Source organism: Ostrea edulis, chromosome 1 (genome assembly GCF_947568905.1).
Source record: "Ostrea edulis chromosome 1, xbOstEdul1.1, whole genome shotgun sequence".
Classification (NCBI taxonomy): Eukaryota; Metazoa; Mollusca; class Bivalvia; order Ostreida; family Ostreidae; genus Ostrea; species Ostrea edulis.
In genome coordinates, this window is record NC_079164.1 from 97,147,823 (window position 1) to 97,173,353 (window position 25,531).

The following is a 25,531-nucleotide window of genomic DNA, read 5'->3' on the forward strand; positions in this document are numbered from 1 at the left end:
CGTTATCATGATTGATTGATCATTAAATGATTGTGTCATTTCGTCGATAATCATGAAAATCGAGTGTTTCACTTATCAGCCACGGACTGAGGTGGGGTAGGTATACTCCAGGACTCGGTAAGCGTGGCTATTGATGACGATAGTGTTAATACAATATAATCGTGTAAAATCTTTCATCAGTGCCGAGCATATAGGCCCAAATTTTGCAGCCCTTCACCTGCAATTGTGACATCTCCATGTGAGTGAAAGATTCTCGAAAGAACGTTAAACAATATATAATCAATCAATTGAATCCCTTTATTATGTGCAAACATATCACAGTTGTTGACTTATGATTAAGCCAAGTATTATGATCAGTAGTACAAAAGTGCCTGATCAGTATAGCCTGCATCTAATACTAACAAGAGTACAAAAAATCTCACATCCACAAAACAGAAAATTATGTAAAACTACAAGAAAAAACTTACTATAGAAATATAAACTGGAAATTCAATTCCCTCTATGTGACAAATATAAAGCTTTAAAAGGAGTACAACACGTGCTACAAATCCCGATGTCAATTAATCCTGAAAATATAAAATTGGGCAGATCGACACAGACTCCTGGATATACCAGAGGTGGGATCAGATGCCTAGGAGGAGTACGCATCCCCTGTTGACTGGCCACACCTGCTGTGAGCCCTATATCTTGATCAGACTATGTATATTTGGTCCAAGAAAATACAGAAAACTTGACAGAGTGCAAGAATTCAGTCAACCATGAAACTAAGGTTACCATTTTTGTTAGAATAATTCCACAGTTAAGCAACAGTGAAACTTAAAGTGTATCTACTCATTCAACTGTGACAAAAGTGAAACTGAATGTGTGTCTACTCATCCAATAACCAAATATCAGATTTCCAAGTCAAGACATTAAATTGTAGACAAAAGAGAAAGGTGAAGATAACGAACAGTGATCAATCTCATAACTCCTATCAAGGTGAAGATAACGAACAGTGATCAATCTCAGAACTCCTATAAGCAATACAAAATAGAGAGTTGGGCAAACGCGGACCCAGTGGATATAACAGAGGTGGGATCAGGTGCCTAGGAGGAGTAAGAATCCCCTGTTGACCGGTCACACCCACCGTTAGCCTTATATCTTGATCAGGTAAATGGAGTAACCATTGTCAAAATTAGGGTTCCAAGAATGGCCTAACAATTGGTATGGAACAAGTCAGACTGTAAAGTTGCATTCGGCACAATGTTCCATAAATCGAGTGAAAATCAGTCCACTGTGACAAAACTAAAACTTGATCTGTAAACGTACATTAGTAAATCAAACTTCAGCTCCCTAACTCAAGCATGGTGAAACGTGTTTGTGGAACGCTGATATCTCTGTATGGAGCAAAGTATGATAATGGCAAAGGTTAAAGTATTTCAAGAGTAGAGGTCAAACCCAAAGATCAAGGTCACAAAGTCAATACTTTTGGTACCAAAACAAAGATCCTGTCACAAACTGATGGATAGACGAAAAACTATATGGTCCTAAATCTCCCAATTCCTAAAAAAAAAATCTAAAAAACATTGTTGCTCATTCAACCACAAAATTAAGTCTTATAATATTAAATTTGTCAAAATAGGTCAACCATGGTAACAAAATTGAAACTTGATCTGCATCTACTGGTGCTAAATATTAGGTAACTACATGTAAAAATTTAGATCCCTAAGTTAAAGCATAGTGGGGAAAAGTTTGGAAAACTAGTATATTTAGCACACAGTCCTATCTATAATCACTCTACTGTGATGAAACTTGGAACTGAAACCACATACTACCTTTCAGCTTTCTAATTAAACTATGATGAAAAAAAGGTACAGAAAACAAGTGGGACAGAGAGACTGACAGATTAAGAGGAAACCCATAGTAAGGGACTAAAAATATAAATACTAAACTTAAATGAAAATGTTTGATTCCCATTTTCAACCTAACCAATGCTCTGATTTGAAATTCTTAATATCTACGTTTTCCTCCAAAAAATATTCAATTTTATATTTCACTCCAAACAGAACGGAATTATTCTTTTAAATCTCAAAACTTTTTTTCAAATGTGTAAGTTGATATAGAAAATTTTGTGTAGAATTAATTTGGTAAAGAAAATTTGTTTTACTTAAAATAAGTTGTTTTTCCTACCAGTAAAGTATCCAGAAAATTTTCAAACTTGTACCTTTTCCACCGAAGAAAGGGGATGGGTTGTTTGAAGACATCCCCCCCCCCCCCCCCAAAAAAAAAACCACAACCCTTTTAAAAAAAATGCTCAACCAACAGGAGGGGGGGGGGGGGGGGGTGTATAACTCTTGTAACCTCACCCCCTAGATCCGCCACTGCCTACTAATTTACTGAACATCTTACTGGTAGGTCAACAAACATAGATAAAGAATATTTTAATTTATAGATGGTGCTAATTAATGGCTACAGCACAATTTAATCGCCAACAAATGTGCTAAAAACATTAATATTCAGTTATAAAGATCTACATGTACGCATATATAGCATATAAAATGTAAAAAAAAAGACCTATTGGCTTGAGGAACAACACTGGATAAATGCCATATCTATGTATGATTGCATTGATTTCAGTAAAGTACTTGTAATCTCCTGAATTGCTGATGATAAGGTTCATTTAGGCACAATGTTAGCTTTATACAGAAAAGCATCATTTATTTAGTAGAAGCTGTGAACACCACACAGTAGCATGATAGCTGCTAAAGTATGAACTGCAGAGAACAATCCCTCAAAAAATTACAGCAATATTCATTGTCATTAAAATATTACAGCCAATCAAAGATGAAACTAATTGCTGATTGGTAATCATGACGTTTTTCTTTACAACTATGCAAAGAACATGATGTCACGTTTTTTAATTACAACATTTTAAAACATTGTTGAATAAGGGTGGGTTTTTTTTGCTAGGAACGGCTCTATGATTACCCAAGCCCTATATTGTACATATTTTGCAAAACACTGGAATGTCCCGCCAAAAGCAGTATTGGTGGAACTTCCTATTACATGCTCCATAGAAGAGACTCTCTCTGAAAGATTATGCCTACTTAATATAAAAGTTAGTCTTTTGCAGCTCAAATATATCTACAATTTTTTCATGAGTTCATCAAAAGGTCAATGTCTAGGTCAATATACCTTCACAAGGTTGTCCTGTAGGAAAGGCCTTGTCACAAGGAATACACATATAAAATATGAAGGCCCTATCAATTAAAAGCTTGGTTTTGGACAGACAGACAGGTCAAAAACAATATGCTCCTTAATCTTCAATACGGGGGCATAAAAATTAGCTTCAATTTCAGAAAAAATGAAAATTTACAAGGTGATGGGATTAATTGACAAAATGCTACAAAAAATTACAACAAAATACTATCATCATTATGCCTTTGGATAACATACATGTTGATTTCTTAAATCTTGTATATCAATATCATTATGCATTTATCATTATGCCTTTATCATTATACCCTTGGATAATGAAAATGTTGATTTCTTAGATCTTGTATATCAATATCATTATGCCTTTATCATTATACCCTGGGATAATGAAAATGTTGATTTCTTAGATCTTGTATATTAATATGCATTTGGATAATCTTTCATCTCTGGTTTAACTTGGAGAAGAATGTCCCCATTTTGGAGGCTTGGATAGGAGGCTTCTGCGTTTTCGTTCAATGGAGACACAATGGAGTTTCTAAATTTCTGAAAAACAAAATCACCATGACAGAAACATTCAATATTATTTGATGGACAGGAAGTGTGATATAACAAAGGAAGAACACAAGAGATCGAGAAGTGACGGGAAAATAAAGGTGGGAAAGTGGGAGGAAGGACCAGGAATTCTGTAAAATGGAGAGGGAACAGGGAAAATAAAGGTGGGAAAGTGGGAGGAAGGACCAGGAATTCTGTAAAATGGGGAGGGAACAGGGAAAATAAAGGTGGGAAAGTGGGAGGAAGGACCAGGAATTCTGTGAAATGGGGAGGGGACAGGGAAAATAAAGGTGGGAAAGTGGGAGGAAGGACCAGGAATTCTGTGAAATGGGGAGGGAACAGGGAAAATAAAGGTGGGAAAGTGGGAGGAAGGACCAGGAATTCTGTAAAATGGGGAGGGAACAGGGAAAATAAAGGTGGGAAAGTGGGAGGAAGGACCAGGAATTCTGTAAAATGGGGAGGGAACAGGGAAAATAAAGGTGGGAAAGTGGGAGGAAGGACCAGGAATTCTGTGAAATGGGGAGGGAACAGGGAAAATAAAGGTGGGAAAGTGGGAGGAAGGACCAGGAATTCTGTAAAATGGGGAGGGGACAGGGAAAATAAAGGTGGGAAAGTGGGAGGAAGGACCAGGAATTCTGTAAAATGGGGAGGGGACAGGGAAAATAAAGGTAGGAAAGTGGGAGGAAGGACCAGGAATTCTGTAAAATGGGGAGGGGACAGGGAAAATAAAGGTAGGAAAGTGGGAGGAAGGACCAGGAATTCTGTAAAATGGAGAGGGAACAGGGAAAATAAAGGTGGGAAAGTGGGAGGAAGGACCAGGAATTCTGTAAAATGGGGAGGGGACAGGGAAAATAAAGGTAGGAAAGTGGGAGGAAGGACCAGGAATTCTGTAAAATGGAGAGGGAACAGGGAAAATAAAGGTGGGAAAGTGGGAGGAAGGACCAGGAATTCTGTAAAATGGAGAGGGAACAGGGAAAATAAAGGTGGGAAAGTGGGAGGAAGGACCAGGAATTCTGTAAAATGAGAGGGGACAGGGAAAATAAAGGTGGGAAAGTGGGAGGAAGGACCAGGAATTCTGTGAAATGGGGAGAGGGCAGGGATGTACAATGGGGAAAGGGTGGAACAAAAAATGAAGAGTACAGTACAGGCATAAGATGAAGTGACAAGAGAGTACAGATGGGAGGTGTGAAATATAAAGTACAGGTGAAATGTAATAAATAAAGTACAGGTGTGATGTAATAAATAAAGTACAGGTGAGATGTGTGAAATAAAGTACAGGTGAGATGTGTGAAATAAAGTACAGGTGTGATGTAATAAATAAAGTACAGGTGAGAAGTAAGAAATAAAGTACAGGTGAGATGTAAAAAATAAAGTACAGGTGAGATGTGTGAAATAAAGTACAGGTGTGATGTAATAAATACAGTACAGGTGTGAAGTAATAAATAAAGTACAGGTGAGATGTGTGAAATAAAGTACAGGTGAGAAGTAAGAAATAAAGTACAGGTGAAATGTGTGAAATAAAGTACAGGTGAGAAGTAAGAAATAAAGTACAGGTGTGATGTAAGAAATAAAGTACAGGTGAGATGTATGAAATAAAGTACAGGTGGGGTGTGTGAAATAAAAAAGGGTGTGTGTTTGAAATAGAGGAATTAGGGAAGTATAGGAAGCAAATTGAAGGCAGGACAGTGCAAAAGAGAGCTAGAGGGGGTATTGAAAAGAAGTACAAAAGAAATGTGGAATATCAAGGGACAGGATGAGAGATAAGGAGGGGGCAGGAAAGCACAGAAATAAAATGGGGGATATGAAAGACCTAAATATACAGGAGGATATAAAACAGGCAAGAAGGACAAGAGGGGAGCATGAGACGAGGATATGGAAGACAGGGATGGGGCAGGAATGTAAAGAAGGATAGTGAGATACAAAGAAGATAGGATAGTGGAGGAGGGAAAAGGGTGGAGAAAAATAGGTGTTGAGAACCCATGGGTATAGTGGGAGAAAAAGAGGGAAGAAGTATGGATCCCCCTCCTGTGTAACTTCTATCCTTTTTGGACTCATATTAAACTTCTGTTATTCTTAGTGATAACAAACATTCTTTAGTTTACCATGTTATTTTACATGAACAATCAATGTCTCATAAAATTACATGATTGTATACCTGCCACAAGGTGTTTCCTTTGGCCTGATAGATGGCGTGGATCATGCCGATCGGAACGCACAACACAGAGAGAGCAGCTATGAACCACCCGAGTACTGTGGCCCACACAGGGAACTCGTAATCATCCAACTGGAATGGACGGTAGCTTATCATGCTGAACAACCAGATACCCTTTGGATAGAAAACAATTACACTCATGTCTGTCACAATGGATCTTTTTTGATTTGTAGTAGCATGAACATTGATGGTGAGAAAATAATCTTTCTGACCTTCATTGTATCAAAAATTTTAAGAGTACGGAAGATTTCATTAGAGATTTGGAAATAAAAAAGATTTACATCCTTAGATAACAACAAGAGGCTCATGAGCTACATCACTCACCTGAGTCACCTTGGCCCATATTAAAAGTTTTCCCTATATATTCACATGTAAAACGTTGATCCCTATTGTGAATCTAACCTGCCCCCAGGGCCAGGATTTTCACAAACTTGAATTTGCACTATGTCAGGAAGCTTTCATGTAAATATAAACTTCTTTGGCCTGATGGTCCTCGAGATGAATTTTTATAGATTTTTTCTATATATTTGTATGTAAAACTTTGATCCCTTATTGCAGCCCCATCCTACTCTTAGGGGCCATGATTTTAACAAACTTGATTCTGCACTATGTCAGGAAACTTTCATGTAAATTTTTATTTTTCTGGCCCAGTGGTTCTTGAGAAGAAGATTTTTAAAGATTTTTCCTACATATTTGTATGTAAAACTTGGATCCCCTATTGTGGCCCAATCCTACCCCCGAGGGTCATGACTTTAACCAACTTGAATCTGCACTGTCAGGAAACTTTCAGGTAAATTTCAGTTCTTCTGGCTCAGTGATTTTGAAAAGAAAATTTAAATGACCCCACACTATTTTTGCATTTTTGTGATTATCTCCCATTTGAATGGGCATGGCCCTTCATTTGAACAAACTTGAAAGCCTTTTACCCAAGGATACTTTTGGCTAAGTTTGGTTACAATTGGGCCAGTGATTCTGGAGAAGTCAAAAATGTGAAAAATTTACAGATGGATGGAGCTTTCAGCTCAGGTGAGCTAAAAATTATTAAAAGTTGCAAATATGATTTTAAATACTTCCCCAAATTGCATTTATAAACAATACTTGGAAATACATGGAAAACTTTTTTTTTTAATTGGTGCCTCCCCCCCCTCCCCCCCCCCCCCCCCCCCCCCCTTCTTCAGTACTCAATATCAGTGGACAATGGATGTAATGCAGCACAAATGCCTCTCCAAAACATTGAAATTTGTGATGTCACTATACACAACATCATATCACTGGAAAAGGAAATCCATGTTGGTCTGACGTCAATATTGAAAAAAAATTTACTCACTGAATTAAACAATGATTCCATTTTCAAGAGAAAGAAATCACAAGCAGGAGGGCTGAGTAGGGTTATACTATGTCCAATGGATATAATCCTATACTCCCATCCAACAACTTGTGATGTCTTCCAACTTACGACAAGAATCATTTTATCAGCCTGAAGAAAAAATTACCAATGGTGCTACTATGGTAGTATTTACAACAGAGTGCAAAGTGACTCTTCTCAGATCCATCATTTGTTATATGCCATATGACATCAGCATTGAAGAAAACACTTGACTATTAATAGGAGAGACAAATGATTTGAAATTAATACGTATTGGACATGACATCTTTTTTTTAAATGAAATAAAATTCACTCTAATTTTTTTCTTCAGTTTTATGGGGACCCAGAGAGATTATTATCATACCGTTAATCTTTTCCAAATATATCATGTACACGTATTTGTCTGCATAACAATATTCACAGGGTTTCCTTTTCCTTTAAATACAAACCATATGTTTTGAACTTACAAAAATGAACACTGGGGATATGAAATACCAGCATATAATGAAGAATATATTTGGTGAACTGCCATTCATTTCCTTGACATTTTTCCCTAAGCGACGAGCACCTACAAAACAAAATGTATAAAGACTAAATCAAGCAACAAGCACCTACAAAACAAAATGTATAAAGACTAGATCAAGCAACAGGCACCTACAAAACAAAATGTATAAAGACTAAATCAAGCAACAAGCACCTACAAAACAAAATGTATAAAGACTACATCAAGTGACAAGCACCTACAAAACAAAATGTATAAAGAATACATCAAGTGACAAGCACCTACAAAACAAAATGTATAAAGAATACATCAAGTGACAAGCACCTACAAAACAAAATGTATAAAGACTAGATCAAGCAACAAGCACCTACAAAACAAAATGTATAAAGACTAAATCAAGCAACAAGCACCTACAAAACAAAATGTATAAAGAATACATCAAGCAACAAGCACCTACAAAACAAAATGTATAAAGAATACATCAAGCAACAAGCACCTACAAAACAAAATGTATAAAGACTAGATCCAGCACCTACAAAACAAAATATATAAAGACAAAATCAAGCAACAAGCACCTACAAAACAAAATGTATAAAGATTAGATCAAGCAACAAGCACCTACAAAACAAAATGTATAAAGACTAGATCAAGCAAGAAGCACCTACAAAATAAATCGTATAAAGACTAAATCAAATGAAAGAGCTAAATACATTGCACAATCTGTGTTCATTCAAAGCATGGTAAGTTAACAATAGTTGTCTTAATTGATACTTTGAGAATATTTTTGTCAACTTTTTTCATTTCTACATGTAACATGAAATTTAAAATCAAAAATACAAACTATATAGCATCAAAATAAGAATTGAATTAATTTGATTAGAGTAGATTTTCATGAAAAAGGATATATTGATGTTTAGAATAAGCTGGAAAGTAACACACATAAAACTAGTAGCTTTCTTCTAATTCTTTTTTTTTCCCTATGTGACTAGGAATAACAAAGTAGTTCTATGAGCTGTTACAATATCAGTTACATGTAACTCATAGGAGGATCCAGAAACTTTAAAAGGAGGGACAACAGATGACCTATTGGACACAAGTGTATACACTTGTAGTACTTGGTTTTAGGTAACTCTATTACAACACATCTTTTGTTGCCCTAACACCCTGTCAAAAAATCAGCAATTTCAGATGGGACCTGGGTGGTCATTTCTGCTGTTTTCATTAAGTATTGGACAATCCATTTATCTCAAATCCACATACGTCAGAGGGGAAAAATTGCAAAAAACCATGCCATTTCTTCAACCATGAAATTTTACATTTTCAACTTGGTTTTCCATACAGGAAAGAAATGATGTACTTCTTCCAGTCATACAAGCAGTGGCTGCAGATCTGTATAGCTCTCTGGCAAAATATCGGGACACACCAGATTTGGTATTCTAATACTTCCCCAGTACGCTACAGATCTGCAGTTTTACAAGCAGAAGTTTGGAAGACCTGACTTACCATAGAACCAGGTGATTGCAATGACTTCAAAGAAAGCCAAGTACATGAGTGACACAGCGGCAGCATAATGATCGATTAACGAGAAGAAGTAATAGCCTCCCTACAACAATGAAAAAAGTTGTTACTGCATGTCAACTCTAATCAAAATGTCTATAATTACTGATATAATCCATGTCAACTCTAATCAAAATGTCTATAATTACTGATATAATCCATGTAAAGTCTAATCAAAATGTATATAATTCATGTCAACTCTAATCAAAATGTCAATAATTACTGATATACTGTAAACGTATTATACTTGGCGTGTACGATATTTGGCGGAAATTGTTTTTTCAACAAGTTAGCGTAGATTTGATTTAGCGCATTCCTGAATTACTTTAAACATCTAGATTTACGGATGGCATTTAGCGATGTACTTGATTTAGCGGAAGCTGCGTTCCGCCAAAGGCGCTAAATAGAATACACTATAGGATTAAACATTCTTTTGGAAGAATTTATCGATGTGTAAACTCCGGACATTTTACTCATAAACTGAATAAAAGTGAGAAGCACTTTTATGTTAAGTTTGTGAGTAAAATGTCCGGAGTTTACACACTGATAAATTCTTCAAAAAAGAATGTTTGATTCTTATAATTCCAATTCATTCACTTTATTAACAGTTTGTGAGTAAAATGTCCGGAGTTTACACACCGATAAATTCTTCAAAAAAGAATGTTTGATTCTTATAATTCCAATTCATTCACTTTATTAACAATTGCAAAAATTTGAATAGTTCCCCCCCCCCCCCCCCCCCCCCCCATGTTGTTTGTTTTCAGACGTGTATGAATACATCGCGTTTTCAGATTTATTGATGTGTAAACTCTTGTTCAGTTTTATTTTTGTCCAATCAAAACAATTGTAATAAATAAGATTGGAATTATAGCCAAATGTAATACATTTACAGTAATCCATGTAAAGTCTAATCAAAATGTATATAATTCATGTCAACTCTAATCAAAATGCTATAATTACTGATATAATTCATGTCAACTCTAATCACTTCAAAGCCCTATCAACATCCATTCAACAGTGATGGCCTAGGTTCAAGATTTGCAGACAATCAGAACAGACAAACAGACAGACAATTTTGAAAATGACCTTGAGGATTTTCAAGCTATACTGGTAGATGAAATTCCATGAAGTTACCATGGGCTATGTAGAGTAATAAAGCCTTTGGCTCAGGTGAGCTTATATAAATGGAATGCATTAAAATTCCTTTTGTAATATCTTAGTATAAAAAATTTGGATATTTTTTTACCTGCAGTATTGGGTGGAAGTTTTAAAATTTGTTTGAAATTACAGAAAAACAAAACAGTTTTGTGAAATAAAACACCATCATCCACCCCCCTTAGTGTTGCTAAGTCTATAGTCGCCAATTCTTATCATATGTAACAATCTATAGCATAGTCTATAATAGTAGATTAACTGTCTATAATAGTAGATTAGCACAGTCTATAATAGTACATTAGCATAGTCTATAGTAGATTAGCGGTCTATAATAGTACATTAGCACAGTCTATAATAGTACATTAGCACAGTCTATAATAGTAGATTAGCAGTCTATAGTAAATTAACATAGTCTATAGTAGATTAGCAGTCTATAATAGTAGATTAGCAGTCTATAGTAGATTAACAGTCTATAGTAGATTAACACAGTCTATAGTAGATTAACACAGTCTATAGTAGTGGATTAGCAGTCTATAGTAGATTAGCAGTCTATAATAGTGGATTAGCAGTCTATAGTGGATTAGCAGTCTATATAGTAGCCAATTCTTATCATATGCAGCACAAGAAATGCTTACACCTGGTAAATATCAAACAACTCTCGCAGTTCTAAAGTGAACTGGAATTCAATTACAAGGTCACAAGGCTGTCAAATGTGGAACTGTTACAAGTATTGCACAAATATCAAAATAACATAGCTCCCTCATCTATAGTCCAAAAGCTACAGGAAATGATTATATAAAAGTTTTAAATAATTGTGTCAAAGGTCAATGTCAAGGTCACATGTTCATAAACAGCAAAATATCAGAGCATTTTTAAAAGGGAAATATAAAAACCAACAATTATTTTCTCTTCGTACCTCATTCATTTGTCTGTGTTGTTATACTTGATGTTGTTATGACATAAAAAAACATCAAGAATAAGCTTTAATGGTTTACCTGGGTAACATTAGGCAGACCACATAAAAAGATAAGCTTTAATCGTTTACCTGGGTAACATTAGGCAGCCCACATACAAAGATAAGCTTTAATGGTTTACCTGGGTAACATTAGGCAGATCACATAAAAAGATAAGCTTTAATTGTTTACCTGGGTAACATTAGGCAGCCCACATATAGAGATAAGCTTTAATTGTTTACCTGGGTAACATTAGGCAGACCACATATAAAGGAGCAGAAACACACCAGAGCCACTAACACTTCTTTCCTTCTCAAATACTTCTTGACTTGTGAATGAAAATGATCATTGATAGTTGTCACTATGACTTCTGTTGATGCAAACTGAAATTTAAAACAAGAAATGTCTCAGAAACATGTATTAGCAAGTACAGTTGAACTTCAGTATCTCAAATCCCAATATCTCGAATACCATGGATATGTCGAAGCGATTCAAAAGGTTTGACTGTAATTGAAATTATAGTAACATGAGCAACAGATAATATTGTGAAAGTAAAAAACATGCAAACTAGAAATTTTTGTAAAACATGTAAAAAGTCAAGGATGGACCAATCCAGCTGAAATGCAAACTGAACTTGTATTCCTCTGAGAGGAAGCCTTTGATTTAATATCAGGGCAATATCTGTATCCCTAATGAAAACAAGAGGCCCAAGGGCCACATAGCTCACCTGAATCACTTGGCTCATATTTAAAGATTTTCCCTATATATTTGTATGCAAAACTTTGATACCCCCCCCCCCTCTTGTGACCCCATCCTACCCCTGGGGGCCATGATTTTAACAAACTGAAATCTGAAATATGTCAGAAATCTTTCATGTAAATCTCAGCTTTTCTGGCTCAGTGGTTCTTGAAAAGATTTTTAAAGATTTTCCTTATATATTTGTATGTAAAACTTTGATCCCCTATTGTGGCCCCATCCAAACCACGGGGACCATGATTTGAACAAACTTGAATCTGCATTACGTCAGGAAGCTTTCATGTAAATCTCAGCTTTTCTGACTCAGTGGTTCTTGAGAAGAAGGTTTTTATAGATTTTTCCTATATATTTGCATGTAAAACTTTGATCCCCTATTGTGGCCCCATCCAACCCCCGGGTGCCATGATTTGAACAAACTTGAATCTGCATTATATCAGGAAGCTTTTATGTAAATCTCAGTTTTTCTGGCTCAGTGGTTCTTGAGAAGAAGATTTTTAAAGATTTATTCTATATATTTGTACGTAAAACTTTGATCCCCAATTGTGGCCACATCTAACCCCCGGGGGCCATGATTTGAACAAACTTAAATCTTCACTATATAAAGAAGCTTTCATGTAAATCTCAGCTTTTCTGGCCCAGTGGTTCTTGAGAAGATCTTTAAATGACCCCACCCTATTTTTGCATTTTTTGATTATCTCCCCTTTGAAAGGGACATACCCTTCATTTGAACAAACTTGAAAACCCTTCACCCAAGGATGCTTTGTGGCAAGTTTGGTTTAAATTGGCCCAGTGGTTCTTGAGAAGAAGATGAAAATGTGAAAAGTTTACGACGCCGACGACGACAGACAACGGACAAATTTTGATCAGAAAAGCTCACTTGAACCTTCGGCTCAGGTGAGCTAAAAAGCCCGTAAAACTGTTTGACCTATTTTTCCCAAAAGTAGGCCAAGGATGGACCAATCCAGCTGAAATGCAAACTGAACTTGTATTCCTCCGAGAGGAAGCCTATGACTAAATATTAGGGCAATATCTGTATCCGTAATAAAAAAAAAACGGAAAACTGTTTGACCTATTTTTTCCAAAAAGTAGGTCAAGGATGGACCAGTCCAGCTGAAATGCAAACTGATCTTTTATTCCTCTCAGAGGAAGCCTATATGACTAAATATCAGGGCAATATCTGTAACCATAATGAAAAAAGCCCGGAAAACTGTTTGACCTATTTTTAGCTCAAAAGTAGGTCAAGGATAGACCAATCCAGCTGAAATGCAAACTGAACTTGTATTCCTCTGAAAGGAAGCCTATGACTAAATATTAGAGCAATATCTGTATCCGTAATAAAAAAAACTGGAAAACTGTTTGACCTATTTTTTCCAAAAAGTAGGTCAAGGATGGACCAGTCCAGCTGAAATGCAAACTGATCTTGTATTCCTCTGAGAGGAAGCCTATGACTAAATATCAGGGCAATATCTGTATCTGTAATGAAAAAAAGCCCAGAAAACTGTTTGACATATTTTTAGCTCAAAAGTAGGTCAAGGATAGACCAATCCAGCTGAAATGCAAATTGAACTTGTATTCCTCTGAGAGGAAGCCTATGACTAAATATCAGGGCAATATCTGTATCCATTATCAAAAACAGCCCGGAAAACTATTTGACCTACTTTTAGTCCTAATGCAGGTCACAGACGGACAGACCGACCAATCCAGCTGAAATGCAAACTGAACTTGTATTCCTCTGAAAGGACACTTATGTGTAAATGTCAGGGCAATATCTGTATCTGTAACGGAAAAAAATCCGGAAAACTGTTTGACCTACTTATAGCCCTAAAGTAGGTCAACGATGGACCAATCCAACTGAAATGCAATCTCACTCTTACAATTCCTGAGGGAGATATTGTGACCAAATTTCAAAGTTGAACATGCATTCGTTAAAGAAAAAAGTCCGGAAAACATTACCTGGGACTGACGGACAGCCAGCCGGACAGCGCCATAACATAATACGTCCCGTCTAATGACGGGGCATATAAAAATCAAACAACTTTATTATTGGAGGTAGGAAATAAGATTTAAGTTACATGTTTAAATTTAATTCAAAATTTGCAGGGATGGTACCGTATACAAAGACCTTGTGTCTAATTGTTTTTCAAGGTTATGGGTCAAGGTCACTGGAATGATTAAATATGAAATGTTAAAGTCTCTAATATTCTTATAAACATAATTTAAGATACATTTCTTATCCTAAAATTTTCAGGAATGTCACTTCACAAGAAGATTGTCGTTTCTAATGGTTTTCAAAATTAATAAAAACTAGGTCAAAATCAATGAAAGGAAAATTCTAAGTCATCTATTTACATGAAGATGCCTTATCCTTGCCGCAACTCAAATGTAGAGAAGACTCTCCTTGAACATACCATTTTTTAAAATAAAAATCAAAGTAAACATTTGAATTCACAAAAAACAGGTGATTTACAGGCTTTAAACAAAGCTAAATACCTGACTATCTATTCCCAGACTAATCAACATGAGGAAAAATACTGCTGCAAACAGTTGTGGCACTGGCATTGTTGTAAAGGCTTCTGGATAAATCACAAATACAAGGCCAGGACCTGAAAAATAGCAATAGCAAATGCAGTCACTCGACAGAAACAAGAGAAAGACCTGTAAAATAGCAGTAGCAAATGTAGTGGTGCCTCGGTCACTCGACAGAAACGAGAGAAAGACAAGAGAAATAGCAAATGTAGTGGTGCCTCGGTCACTCGATAGAAACAAGAGAAAGACCTGTAAAATAGCAGTAACTGGTGGGTTTTTTTACATCCACTGTGAACAGATAGGACTCAACTTTCACACCTCTCAAATGTACCTCTTCTGTTTGTTTTTTTTTTACAAAATTTCTTTAGATGCTACTGACCTTGCTGTATGACATCATCCACAGACTTCCCCTGGTTTTCAGCCAGATATCCCAAAATCGAGAAAATGGCAAACCCTGCCAGAAGACAGGTGATGGCATCAACCACAGCTATTACAATCACGTCCCTGAAAATAAAACGACACCATCAATCAGTCAACTCAAAATTCTGGTCAGAAATGACTGAGTAGTGATTCTTATTTTTAGTTTTAGAGAACTATTTTCTCTTTTTAGTGTAATCACTGTAATGAGGTTTTGTATTATGTTATACGGAGATATTCAACAGTTCATTCTGTAATTAGAATTAGTCATTAGTGCAACCTTCACCAGGGACAGGTTGTCAGAACTCAGTTTACTCCTTTAAATCCAAACTTAAAATACCATTATATTCAACAATTGGCCCAAGCACTTTTAGAATTAGAAATAACACAGCTATAACTCCCTTCAAAATTTAAACATCTCAATCAAAATAGCAGGTGCACAACTTCATTATGCTGATAAGATATACATAAAGTTCTAATGAAATCTGTTCATTGGTGTTAAAGATATCCTCTGGACAAATGATGTCTAATCTCCATCACGGGCAAGGTGATTTCAGTATACCCCCAAACCTCATTTGCTAGGGGGGGGGGTATAAATATGAAAACCTTACCTTTAATTAAACAGTTCAGGAGATATTGCCTAGTAGGCCAAAACCCAGGGTCAAGATTAAAGAAAGGTCTTGTCACAGGTAATGCATTCAGGAAATATGAAAAATACTCACCATTCAAAACTTATGAGCAAGATTAAAAGTTTTGGTTGAAGTTTTGAATTTTGGGAAAAGGTCAAACATTACGGCATCAAATGAATAAGAAATGTTTGTAAAACACATATGTCCCCAAGGGTTATACCCATGTATTATTTAGTAGATAGTGTCTAAACAACTCTTGACCTTTGACCATGTGAATTAATCTATCAAATTGATAGGGGTAATCTACATCTAAGAAGTGAATTAATGAGATTTTCATCAAAACAAATGTCAAAAGAATAAAAGTAATATGGAACACATTCACAACAAATGCTGCCATTCTGTTTTGTATTCCTTCTCGCTATCCGCAGACATGAGTAGCCTCCCCAAAATGTGTGACCCAGTCACGAATGCCCTGCTGGGATTTTTGATGGTGTCATCTATACGCCACAGCAGCCTACAACTCATGATCTCACTTTGCAGTTGCAGTTCCAGGATGTTACAAAAAATTATTAACAAAGCGATATGGTCAAGCACGATGAGTTACATGTTGATGAAATTTCGATTTTGGTTTCTCATGGGTTTCTATTGTTATACTCTTTAATAAATCAGTACGATATGTTGTTATTAACATTTGTTATCTAAATCCGATGATGTTAGATAAATCGTATATTAGATCAGTTTTAGGATCTACAGATGAGAAATGATCTGATGTTCTAGATATTTGGGAGTTGATTTTATGAACTCCTAGCTCAAAGTGGTGCGGTCTTTATCACTTCTTTACAAACAGATGTAATGTTCAGATCTACCAACAAATAGTTCTTAAACCGTTTACATATTACATGTTAAGAAGCATAATATCTGTAAAACTAATTTTTCTACCATCGGTCAATTGAGTATGTAAATTGGACGAAAGGCTCATGGGCCACATCGCTCACCTGAGTCACCTTAGCCCATTTCTAAAGATTTTCTTTATATATTAGTATGTAAAAATTTGATCCCCTTTTGTGGCCCCATCCTATCCCTGGAGGTCATGATTTGAACAAACGTGAATCTGCACAATGTCAAGAAGCTTTCAAGTAAATTTCTACTTTCCCAGTCTAGTGCTTCTCGAGAAGATTTTTAAAGATTTTCCCTATATATTTCCATGTAAAACTTTGATTCCCTATTGTGGCCCAACCTATACCCGGGGGCCATGATTTTAACAAACTTGAATTTGCACTATGTCAGGAAGCTTTCATGTAAATCTCAGCTCTTCTTTCCCACGGGTTATTGAGAAGAAGATTTTTAAAGATTTTTCCTATATATTCTTAGATACAACTTTGATCTACTATTGTGGAGCCAACATAACCCCTGGGGGCCATGATTTTAACAAACTTGAATCTGCACTACGGCAGGAAGCTTTCATGTAAATCTCAGCTCTTCTGGCCCAGTGGTTTTTGAGAAGAAGATTTTGAAAGATTTTCCCTGTTTATTCCCATATGTAAAACTTTGATCCCCTATTGTGGCCCCAACCTGACCCCGGGGGTCATGATTTGAACAAACTTGAATCTGCACTAATCAGGAAGTTTTCATGTAAATTTCAGCTCTTTTGGCACAATGCATGGTTCTTGAAAACAAGATTTTTAAAAACTTTCTGTATCTATTCTCATGTAAGACTTTGATCCCTTATTTGTGGCCCCAACCTACCCCCGGGGGCCATGATTTGAATAGACTTGAATCTGCATTATGTCAGGAAGCTTTCATGTAAATTTCAGCTCCTCTGGCCCTTCTTGAAAAGAAGATTTTTAAATGACCCCACCCTATTTTTGCATTTTTGTGATTATCTCCCCTTTGAAAGGGGCATGGCCCTTCATTTGAACAAACTTGAAAGCCCTTCACCCAAGGATGCTTTGTGCTAAGTTTGGTTGAAATTGACCCAGGGAGTGGTTCTGAAGAAGAAAATGAAAATATGAAAAGTTTACAACAGACAAATTTTGATCAGAAAAGCTCACTTGAGCTAAAAACGATCAAAATATCAGTAGAAATACAATCTAATTGTAGATTTGGTTCTCATATTAAAAAAAAACATAAGAGATAAACACAAAATACCGTAGTTGAAAAATCGTCAATTTTCTCACCCACAAATAACATAATTTGTTCTTTACACGAGTATCACTTCTGTACTTTAACAAGAAAAGATAAAAAAAATATAACTATATTTCACACTACTTCAGATATCTCCTCATACGACAATATGGATGCATATGTGACTTAAACCTAAATTCCCATCATGGAATTTAATGTTGCCCACATTTATATATCTGCATACAGTATAGCATAATGCATGGCCATCAAACATGACAATATCTGATCCTTTCCAAGTGTATCATTTTCTATTTGTATCGCATAATTTTCTATTTGTATCGTATAATATTCCATTTGTATCGTATATTATTATACCTCAGTATGAGAATTCTATGCAACTCGTAATCTGATTGGTCTAGACGGTCACGTGCCAGGGATGACAAAACTTCATATCTCCCTCTCAAACATCTTATCTCCCTATCATATTTACCCCTTGGGCAGCCTCATGCATTTTCCATAAATTTAACGTCAAGGTAGACGAAGTGTATTGTGACGTCACAATAAGTCCGAGTCATTTTACTTTCATAGTTCGTAAGGCACAAAATATGCGGGTCTCTGATACACAGTTGAATCGCATGGTTTTGGTTTTGGTTGATACAAAAACAAGCAAGGTAATCAGCATTCAAGGAGAATGGAAATACAACAAGAGGCCCATGGGCCACATCGCTCACCTGAGTCACCTTGGTCCATATCAGAAGATTTTCCATATCTATTTGCATGTAAAACCGTAGTCCTTATTATGGCCCCAAACCTTCCCCTGGAGGCCATGGTTTTTGCAAACTTGAATCTACACTATGTCAGAAAGCTTTCATGTAAATGTGAACTTCTTTGGCCCAATGGTTCTTGAGAAGAAGATTTTTAAAGATTGTCCCTATATATTTGTATGTAAAACTTTGATCCCCTATTGTGGCCCCATCCTACCCCGGGGGGGGCATGATTTTAACAAACCTGAATCTGCACTATATCAGAAAGCTTTCATATAAATCTCAGCTTTTCTGGTTTAGTGGTTCTGGGAAGAAGATTTTGAAAGATTTTTCCTATATATTTGTATGTAAAACTTTGACCCCCTATTGTGGCCCCATCCGACCCCCGGGGGCCATGATCTTAACAATTTATAATCTGCACTATATCAGGAAGCTTTCATATAAACCTCAGCTTTTCTGGCTCAGTGGTTCTTGAGAAGAAGATTTTAAAAGATTTTTCCTATAAATTTGTATGTAAAACTTTGATGCCCCCCTTGAGGCCCCATCCAATCCCCGGGGTCCATGATTTTAACAAACTTGAATCTGCACTATATATATAAAAAAAAAAAAAAAAAAAAATTTTTTTTTGACCTTTTGACCCCTATTGTGGCCTCATCCGATCCCCGGGGGCCATGATTTTAACAATTTAGAATCTGTACTATATCAGGAAGCTTTCATATAAATCTCAGCTTTTCTGGCTTAGTGGTTCTTGGGAAAAAGATTTTTAAAGATTTTTCCTATATATTTGTATGTAAAAGTTTGACCCCCTATTGTGGCCCCATCCGACCCCCGGGGGCCATGATCTTAACAATTTATAATCTGCACTATATCAGGAAGCTTTCATATAAACCTCAGCTTTTCTGGCTCAGTGGTTCTTGAGAAGAAGATTTTAAAAGATTTTTCCTATAAATTTGTATGTAAAACTTTGATGCCCCCCTTGAGGCCCCATCCAATCCCCGGGGTCCATGATTTTAACAATTTAGAATCTGTACTATATCAGGAAGCTTTCATATAAATCTCAGCTTTTCTGGCTTAGTGGTTCTTGGGAAAAAGATTTTTAAAGATTTTCCCTATATATTTGTATGTAAAACTTTGACCCCCTATTGTGGCCCCATCCGACCCCCGCGGGCCATGATTTTAACAATTTAGAATCTGCATTATATAAGGAAGCTTTCATATAAATCTCAGCTTTTCTGGCTCAGTGGTTCTTGAGAAGAAGAGTTTTAAAGATTTTCCCTATACATTTGTATGTTAAACTTTGATCCCCTATTGTGGCCCCATCCGACCCCCGGGGGCCATGATTTTAACAATTTAGAATCTGCATTATATAAGGAAGCTTTCATATAAATCTCAGCTTTTCTGGCTCAGTGGTTCTTGAGAAGAAGATTTTTAAAGATTTTTCCTATATATTTGTATGTAAAACTTTGGTCCCCTATTGTGGCCCCATCCGACCCCCGGGGGCCATGATTTTAACAATTTAGAATCTGCATTATATCAAAGTACTTAAAGTACTCGTGGGAGTTGAACATTGTGGAAATTCAGTTAGAACAGATAGCACTGGAAGGGTAGGGGGATAAATGACTGAATATTATCATGATTTTAAATACAAATCAATTGTTGTTGTTTTTCAAAGCGTTACAACAGCAAACATGGATAATGGAAGGCCCATGGGCCACAACGCTCCTCGAGTAACTTAAGTCGTGTTGTTGTTTTCTAGAATTTCACCCCTTTATATTCTCATGAAAAATGTGACCACATATTATGGCCCAAACATTCAAATCAATATGGTTTTCAATGCCTTGTAGTTATGAAGAAGTTTTTCCCCTGTATATATACATTCAAGTTTAATCCTAGTTGTAGCTAATTCTAAGGATTTATTACTTGAAAAGGTAGTCCAATATGCTAAGCTGTCACCTGAGTATACTACAGTCCTGTAGAGGATCAATGGAATGGTAAATAATTGTATAATAACTCAAAATAAATGAAATGCAAAACAATTAAAAATTGTCCGGCATCGGAAATGCATAAGCCGAGTTGCACAAGGAATGGGCATAGAGGGAACCGGCAGAAAAGTTTGCAAGAATTATCAAGCAGGGAGCAAAATTTTGCGTACATAAATTTCAGCCGACTTAAATCCTTTGTGACCTTGACCTTTAACCCTTGACCAAAATCAATAGGCTTCTTTGTCTCATCAAGGGCGATAATCCATCTAAGTTTAATTGAGATCCTATAATTTGTTAAAAAATCATAGTGCAGAAAACAAAATTTTCTCCAAATTTCAGTCTATTTATAGCCACTGTGACTTTGACCTTTGACCTTGTGACCCCAGAATCGATAGGCTTCTTGTCTTACTTAATCGATCTAAGTTTGATTGGAATCCTATAATTCGTTCAAGAGCTATGGTGTGGAAAACAAAATTTTCTCCAAATTTCAGTCTATTTATAGCCAGTGACCTTGACCTTTGACCTAGTGACCCCAGAATCGATAGGCTTCCTGGTCTTACTGAGGGTGACAATCCATCTAAGTTTGATTGAGATCGTATGATTCGTTCAAGAGCTATGGTGCGGAAAACAAAATTTTCTCCAAATTTCAGTCTATTTATAGCCACTGTGACCTTGACCTTTGACCTAGTGACCCCAGAATCGATAGGCTTCCTCATCTTACTGAGGGTGACAATCCATCTAAGTTTGAATGAGATCCTATAATTTGCTCAAGAGCTATGGTGCGGAAATGAAATGTTGATGCGTGCCCGCCTGCCCGCCCAAAGGCACTTCATCAGATCATAAGCCGAGTTCGACTTCATCGCAACTCCGCTAAAAATGAAACACTAGTCAAATAATGTTATTTATTGCCAAGGTATTTGGGATATTATACTGTGGCTCAAACAGGGGGTGAATGAACCTGACAGAATGGGAAGAATATAGCGGAATCAGACTCGTGATGTTGGAAATCTATAGTGATTAATAAACTATACATGTACAAGATCCATAACTATTTTTTTTTTCAGTTTGTGAGGGAGAATCCTCATGTCTCTTTCATCTGTAGACAAATAAACAATGTGTTTTGACCAGAGCAATTTCCAATCCTTTTTGCAGCATAAATTCAACATTGTGGCAACTGGGTTAAACTTTGATAGTGAAGTCATACATGGCAGCACCTTATCCCATGCTCTTAAAATTTCTGTTTGACACACACTCATGACATCCACTCAAACATTACAGAGTGCAGCAAAATCTCATTGTAATAGGGGATTCAAAATGGATAACTGGTACAAAATATGGTACATACTATTAAAAAAGGATAATGAATTTGACATATTGATGTCTTTGAAAAGGAAATTCTGACACCGGGGCTCTAAGCGTTTTCAAACATTGTCATTTGATAAAAGTGTTCTACATTTTTAAAAATAGAGATTAATATGTCTTTACATACATAGGTGAGAAAGTTTCCATTATTCCTAGCCGAGACATACCATGTATGCGCAAAAAATTTATAAACAAATATCACACTACTCACGTAGAAAATGTGGACCTTACCGTCATCAAGCGCAGCGAAACACGCCATTTCGAGATTTTCGTCGACGAAAGCTCGATAACAGTAATGAATAAGGTACACTCATTTTGTATCTATTTTGTGACTTTCTTTATTAAAAGACACAGTTCTCTAATGTGTAACGTGCAATTACTACGTAATTCAATAACTTGAAGCATGAAGCAGTTTCACTTTGCAACCGGATATAAGAAATTTTATTTCGTATTCCGATCCCAATCGAAAGTTGTTGACTGGGAATGACGTGCTTTAATTCAATATACATGTAACATCAAGCATTTTTTATATCACATTAAAAAAAAACCAAATATATACACATACGCAATGTTGTAGAGTTATTTCTTGTAAATTTTCTGAGGTTTCGCACCATATTCGATATTTCGCGCCACGGTGTCAATAGTCTTGTGTGCAGTTGTCGTTCGTTTCCCTATCAATGTTTATAGGTGACGCTGCGCTACAAACGACAATTTTCAACCTTATCTTTTATTTTTCTATGTATATCAGTATCAATTTGATCGAAATCCTGTATTCAAATTGATTTGAATACAATATCATTGCATTTACTTACATGTCAATTATCAAAATTAGATTAATTCAGAAAAGTTACATGGATTATTTAATGGCGGATGTTTATAAAAGTTTATGTTGATTTACCTAGGAGTAAATCAGCTGACACAGAACCCCCGCTGACGACCACTATACAAATCAATACAAATTACTGCGCAGAAAAGTGCGTGATGACCCAGGGAGATTGAACATAGTTCAACTCCCAATAAGGAAGCTTTCATATAAATCTCAGCTTTTCTGGCTCAGTGGTTCTTGAGAAGAAGATTTTTAAAGATTTTTCCTATATATTTGTATGTAAAACTTTGGTCCCCTATTGTGGCCCCATCCGACCCCCAGGGGCCATGATTTTAACAATTTAGAATCTGCATTATATAAGGAAGCTTTCATATAAATCTCAGCTTTTCTGGCCCAGTGGTTCTTGAGAAGAAGATTTTTTAATGACCCTACCCTATTTTTACCTTTTCTTGATTATCTCCCCTTGGAAGGTGGCCTGGCCCTTTATTTTAACAATTTAGAATTCCCTTTACCTAAGGATGTTTTGTGCCAACTTTGGTTGAAATTGGCCCAGTGGTTGTTGAGAAGAAGTTGAAAATGTGAAAAGTTTACAGACGGACAGACGGACGGACAGACAGACGGACGGACAGATGGACGGACAGACGGACGGACGCCGGAATACGGGTGATCAGAAAAGCTCAGGTGAGCTAAAAACTGGTTATCCTATCACTGTATTTCGTTGTTTGTACCTTCTACCGTAACACGTTGACGGCGCGGTGTTACCGTTAGGACGATTCCAACTACATACAATGTAGATGAGCGGACTCCAATTTCAAACGCACTTTTGTAGTCTTGCTTTGTTTCGGTATAATAAACAATTTATTGCATGAATGTTCAGGAGATATGAAGAGTATGAACTGTTGCAACACTTCACAACAGCATACATGTACTTGTCATGAAGTATGAAGCATCAAAATTCATACCCTTATGTATTTTCGAAAATGAAACAATACCTTGGATACAATACATATAAAAAAAATTATATTAGACTTCACATAGAAATATGAATACAAACAGGAAATTATAGAATACAAATGAAAAACATACAAATGCAAATGAAATACTATGTAACACAATGAAAATGAAAATAATTCAATGCAAATAAAAGTTACATTACATACAAAATCAAATATTTTCAACTCAAAGAGAACATTTTGTTATGTAATGTAAATGGAAAATATGAATATAAATGGAAAAGATAAAATATTGCAACGTTTGACATGCCATATACTAATATGTTGTTTCATGTCAGTCTTTTGTGTATCACAACAATAAATCGTTACAGAACTTCACCTTTTCTGATGTTCTGTAAGTATTTCTCCACACCGTATCGAGAGAATATTACATGGTGAAATCCATATCAGTTTATTGTCATAGCAACCCAAGCAGTCCCTTATCAGACTAAGGGCTTTAGCAAAAGGTCCAATATTGGCTGAGGGCTGATTTGACATACAATATGGAATTAACCATTTAGTATTCTGTTTATCACATACTTATTAATTTCCCCCTTCGTTTTATGATTTTTGATGCATTGAATGATGTACGTGTTACTTGCTGTTTGCAATTATGAGCGATGTATACATATCTAAAAACTAATGCAGAAATAAGATTTAATTGAGGCAATTTTATCTATCCTAATATCAACAAATAAGTTAATTTCAACAAAACAACAATTATTCTTCACATTGTGATAAAAAATTGAACAGTTTTATTCACTGTTGCATACAATTTGGCAATTTTGTATGAACATGAAGCTTCTGCATGAAACTGCCTTTTTAAATGCTTACGCATCAGAATCTGGACCGTTAATGTAACTATTCTTGCCTTCAGCATTTTGAAATGCAGAAACCTCATGATCAGCTGATTCTAAATAAAAAAAAATTATTTTTTTAAAAAAAAATCTGATTTCTGGCTTGATATGCATATTTGCAAGCCGGTTGATATGCGATGTGCAATTTTTGAAACAGGGGGCTAATACAGGTCATTTGTGATGTCATGTGCATTGCATGGAACAAACACCTGCATCGACTGCAATAAGCATGTGATAAATTTGAATTTTACCTATTGCTTCCATCAGGTGTCTTGGACTGTGTTCGCAATCGCAGCAGCTAGCCTAGGGGCCAGATATGGTGGCTGATTTGTGCCATTTTACACCTTATTGTCTTATTGTGATTTCGAGGTGAAAAGACAACAAAACGATATTTAGCAACTTTCCATACTGAAATAACGAAAACATGACAAAATGATATTAGCTACTTTTCACCTAAATATAACAAAAAGACAAGAAATTGTAAAATGACACAAATCAGCCACCATACCTGGCCCCTAGACTAGCCACTATGATTTTGGATGCAGCCCTGTCCCCACTTACTTTATGATTCTATTGTGGAATTTGTTATAACTGGACATAGTAATGATGCCACCGAATGCTATGCCTATAGAATTGAAGTTCTGAGCTGCTGCGTTCACCCAGACCTGTTGACAGAATAAAGAAGTTGTCTCTCGATGCATGATAAAAACACACACGAAATGCCCTACAAATATACAATCAACCCTCGTTATCTCGAACTTGATAGGATAGAGAATAAACTTTTCAAGATATCAGAGGATTCAA

The 25,531-nt window shown here is 36.0% G+C and overlaps 1 protein-coding gene across 5 annotated transcripts in view; it reads right to left on the reverse strand.

The window, feature by feature from the left end:
- Positions 1 to 278: 278 nt before the first annotated feature.
- Positions 279 to 25,531, reverse strand: part of LOC125672037 (sodium- and chloride-dependent GABA transporter ine-like) — a 59,560-nt gene continuing 34,307 nt past the window's right edge. For all 5 annotated transcript variants that reach the window (XM_048908098.2, XM_048908124.2, XM_048908115.2 and 2 more), the window contains 8 exons: positions 25,289 to 25,392; positions 15,154 to 15,278; positions 14,739 to 14,851; positions 11,735 to 11,875; positions 9,331 to 9,430; positions 7,793 to 7,893; positions 5,903 to 6,073; positions 279 to 3,738 (listed from right to left, as the gene is read on the reverse strand). In XM_048908098.2, coding sequence (XP_048764055.1) covers positions 3,613 to 3,738; positions 5,903 to 6,073; positions 7,793 to 7,893; positions 9,331 to 9,430; positions 11,735 to 11,875; positions 14,739 to 14,851; positions 15,154 to 15,278; positions 25,289 to 25,392 — 981 coding nt within the window. In that variant the 3' untranslated portion in view covers positions 279 to 3,612. The remainder of the gene's footprint in view (positions 3,739 to 5,902; positions 6,074 to 7,792; positions 7,894 to 9,330; positions 9,431 to 11,734; positions 11,876 to 14,738; positions 14,852 to 15,153; positions 15,279 to 25,288; positions 25,393 to 25,531) is intronic.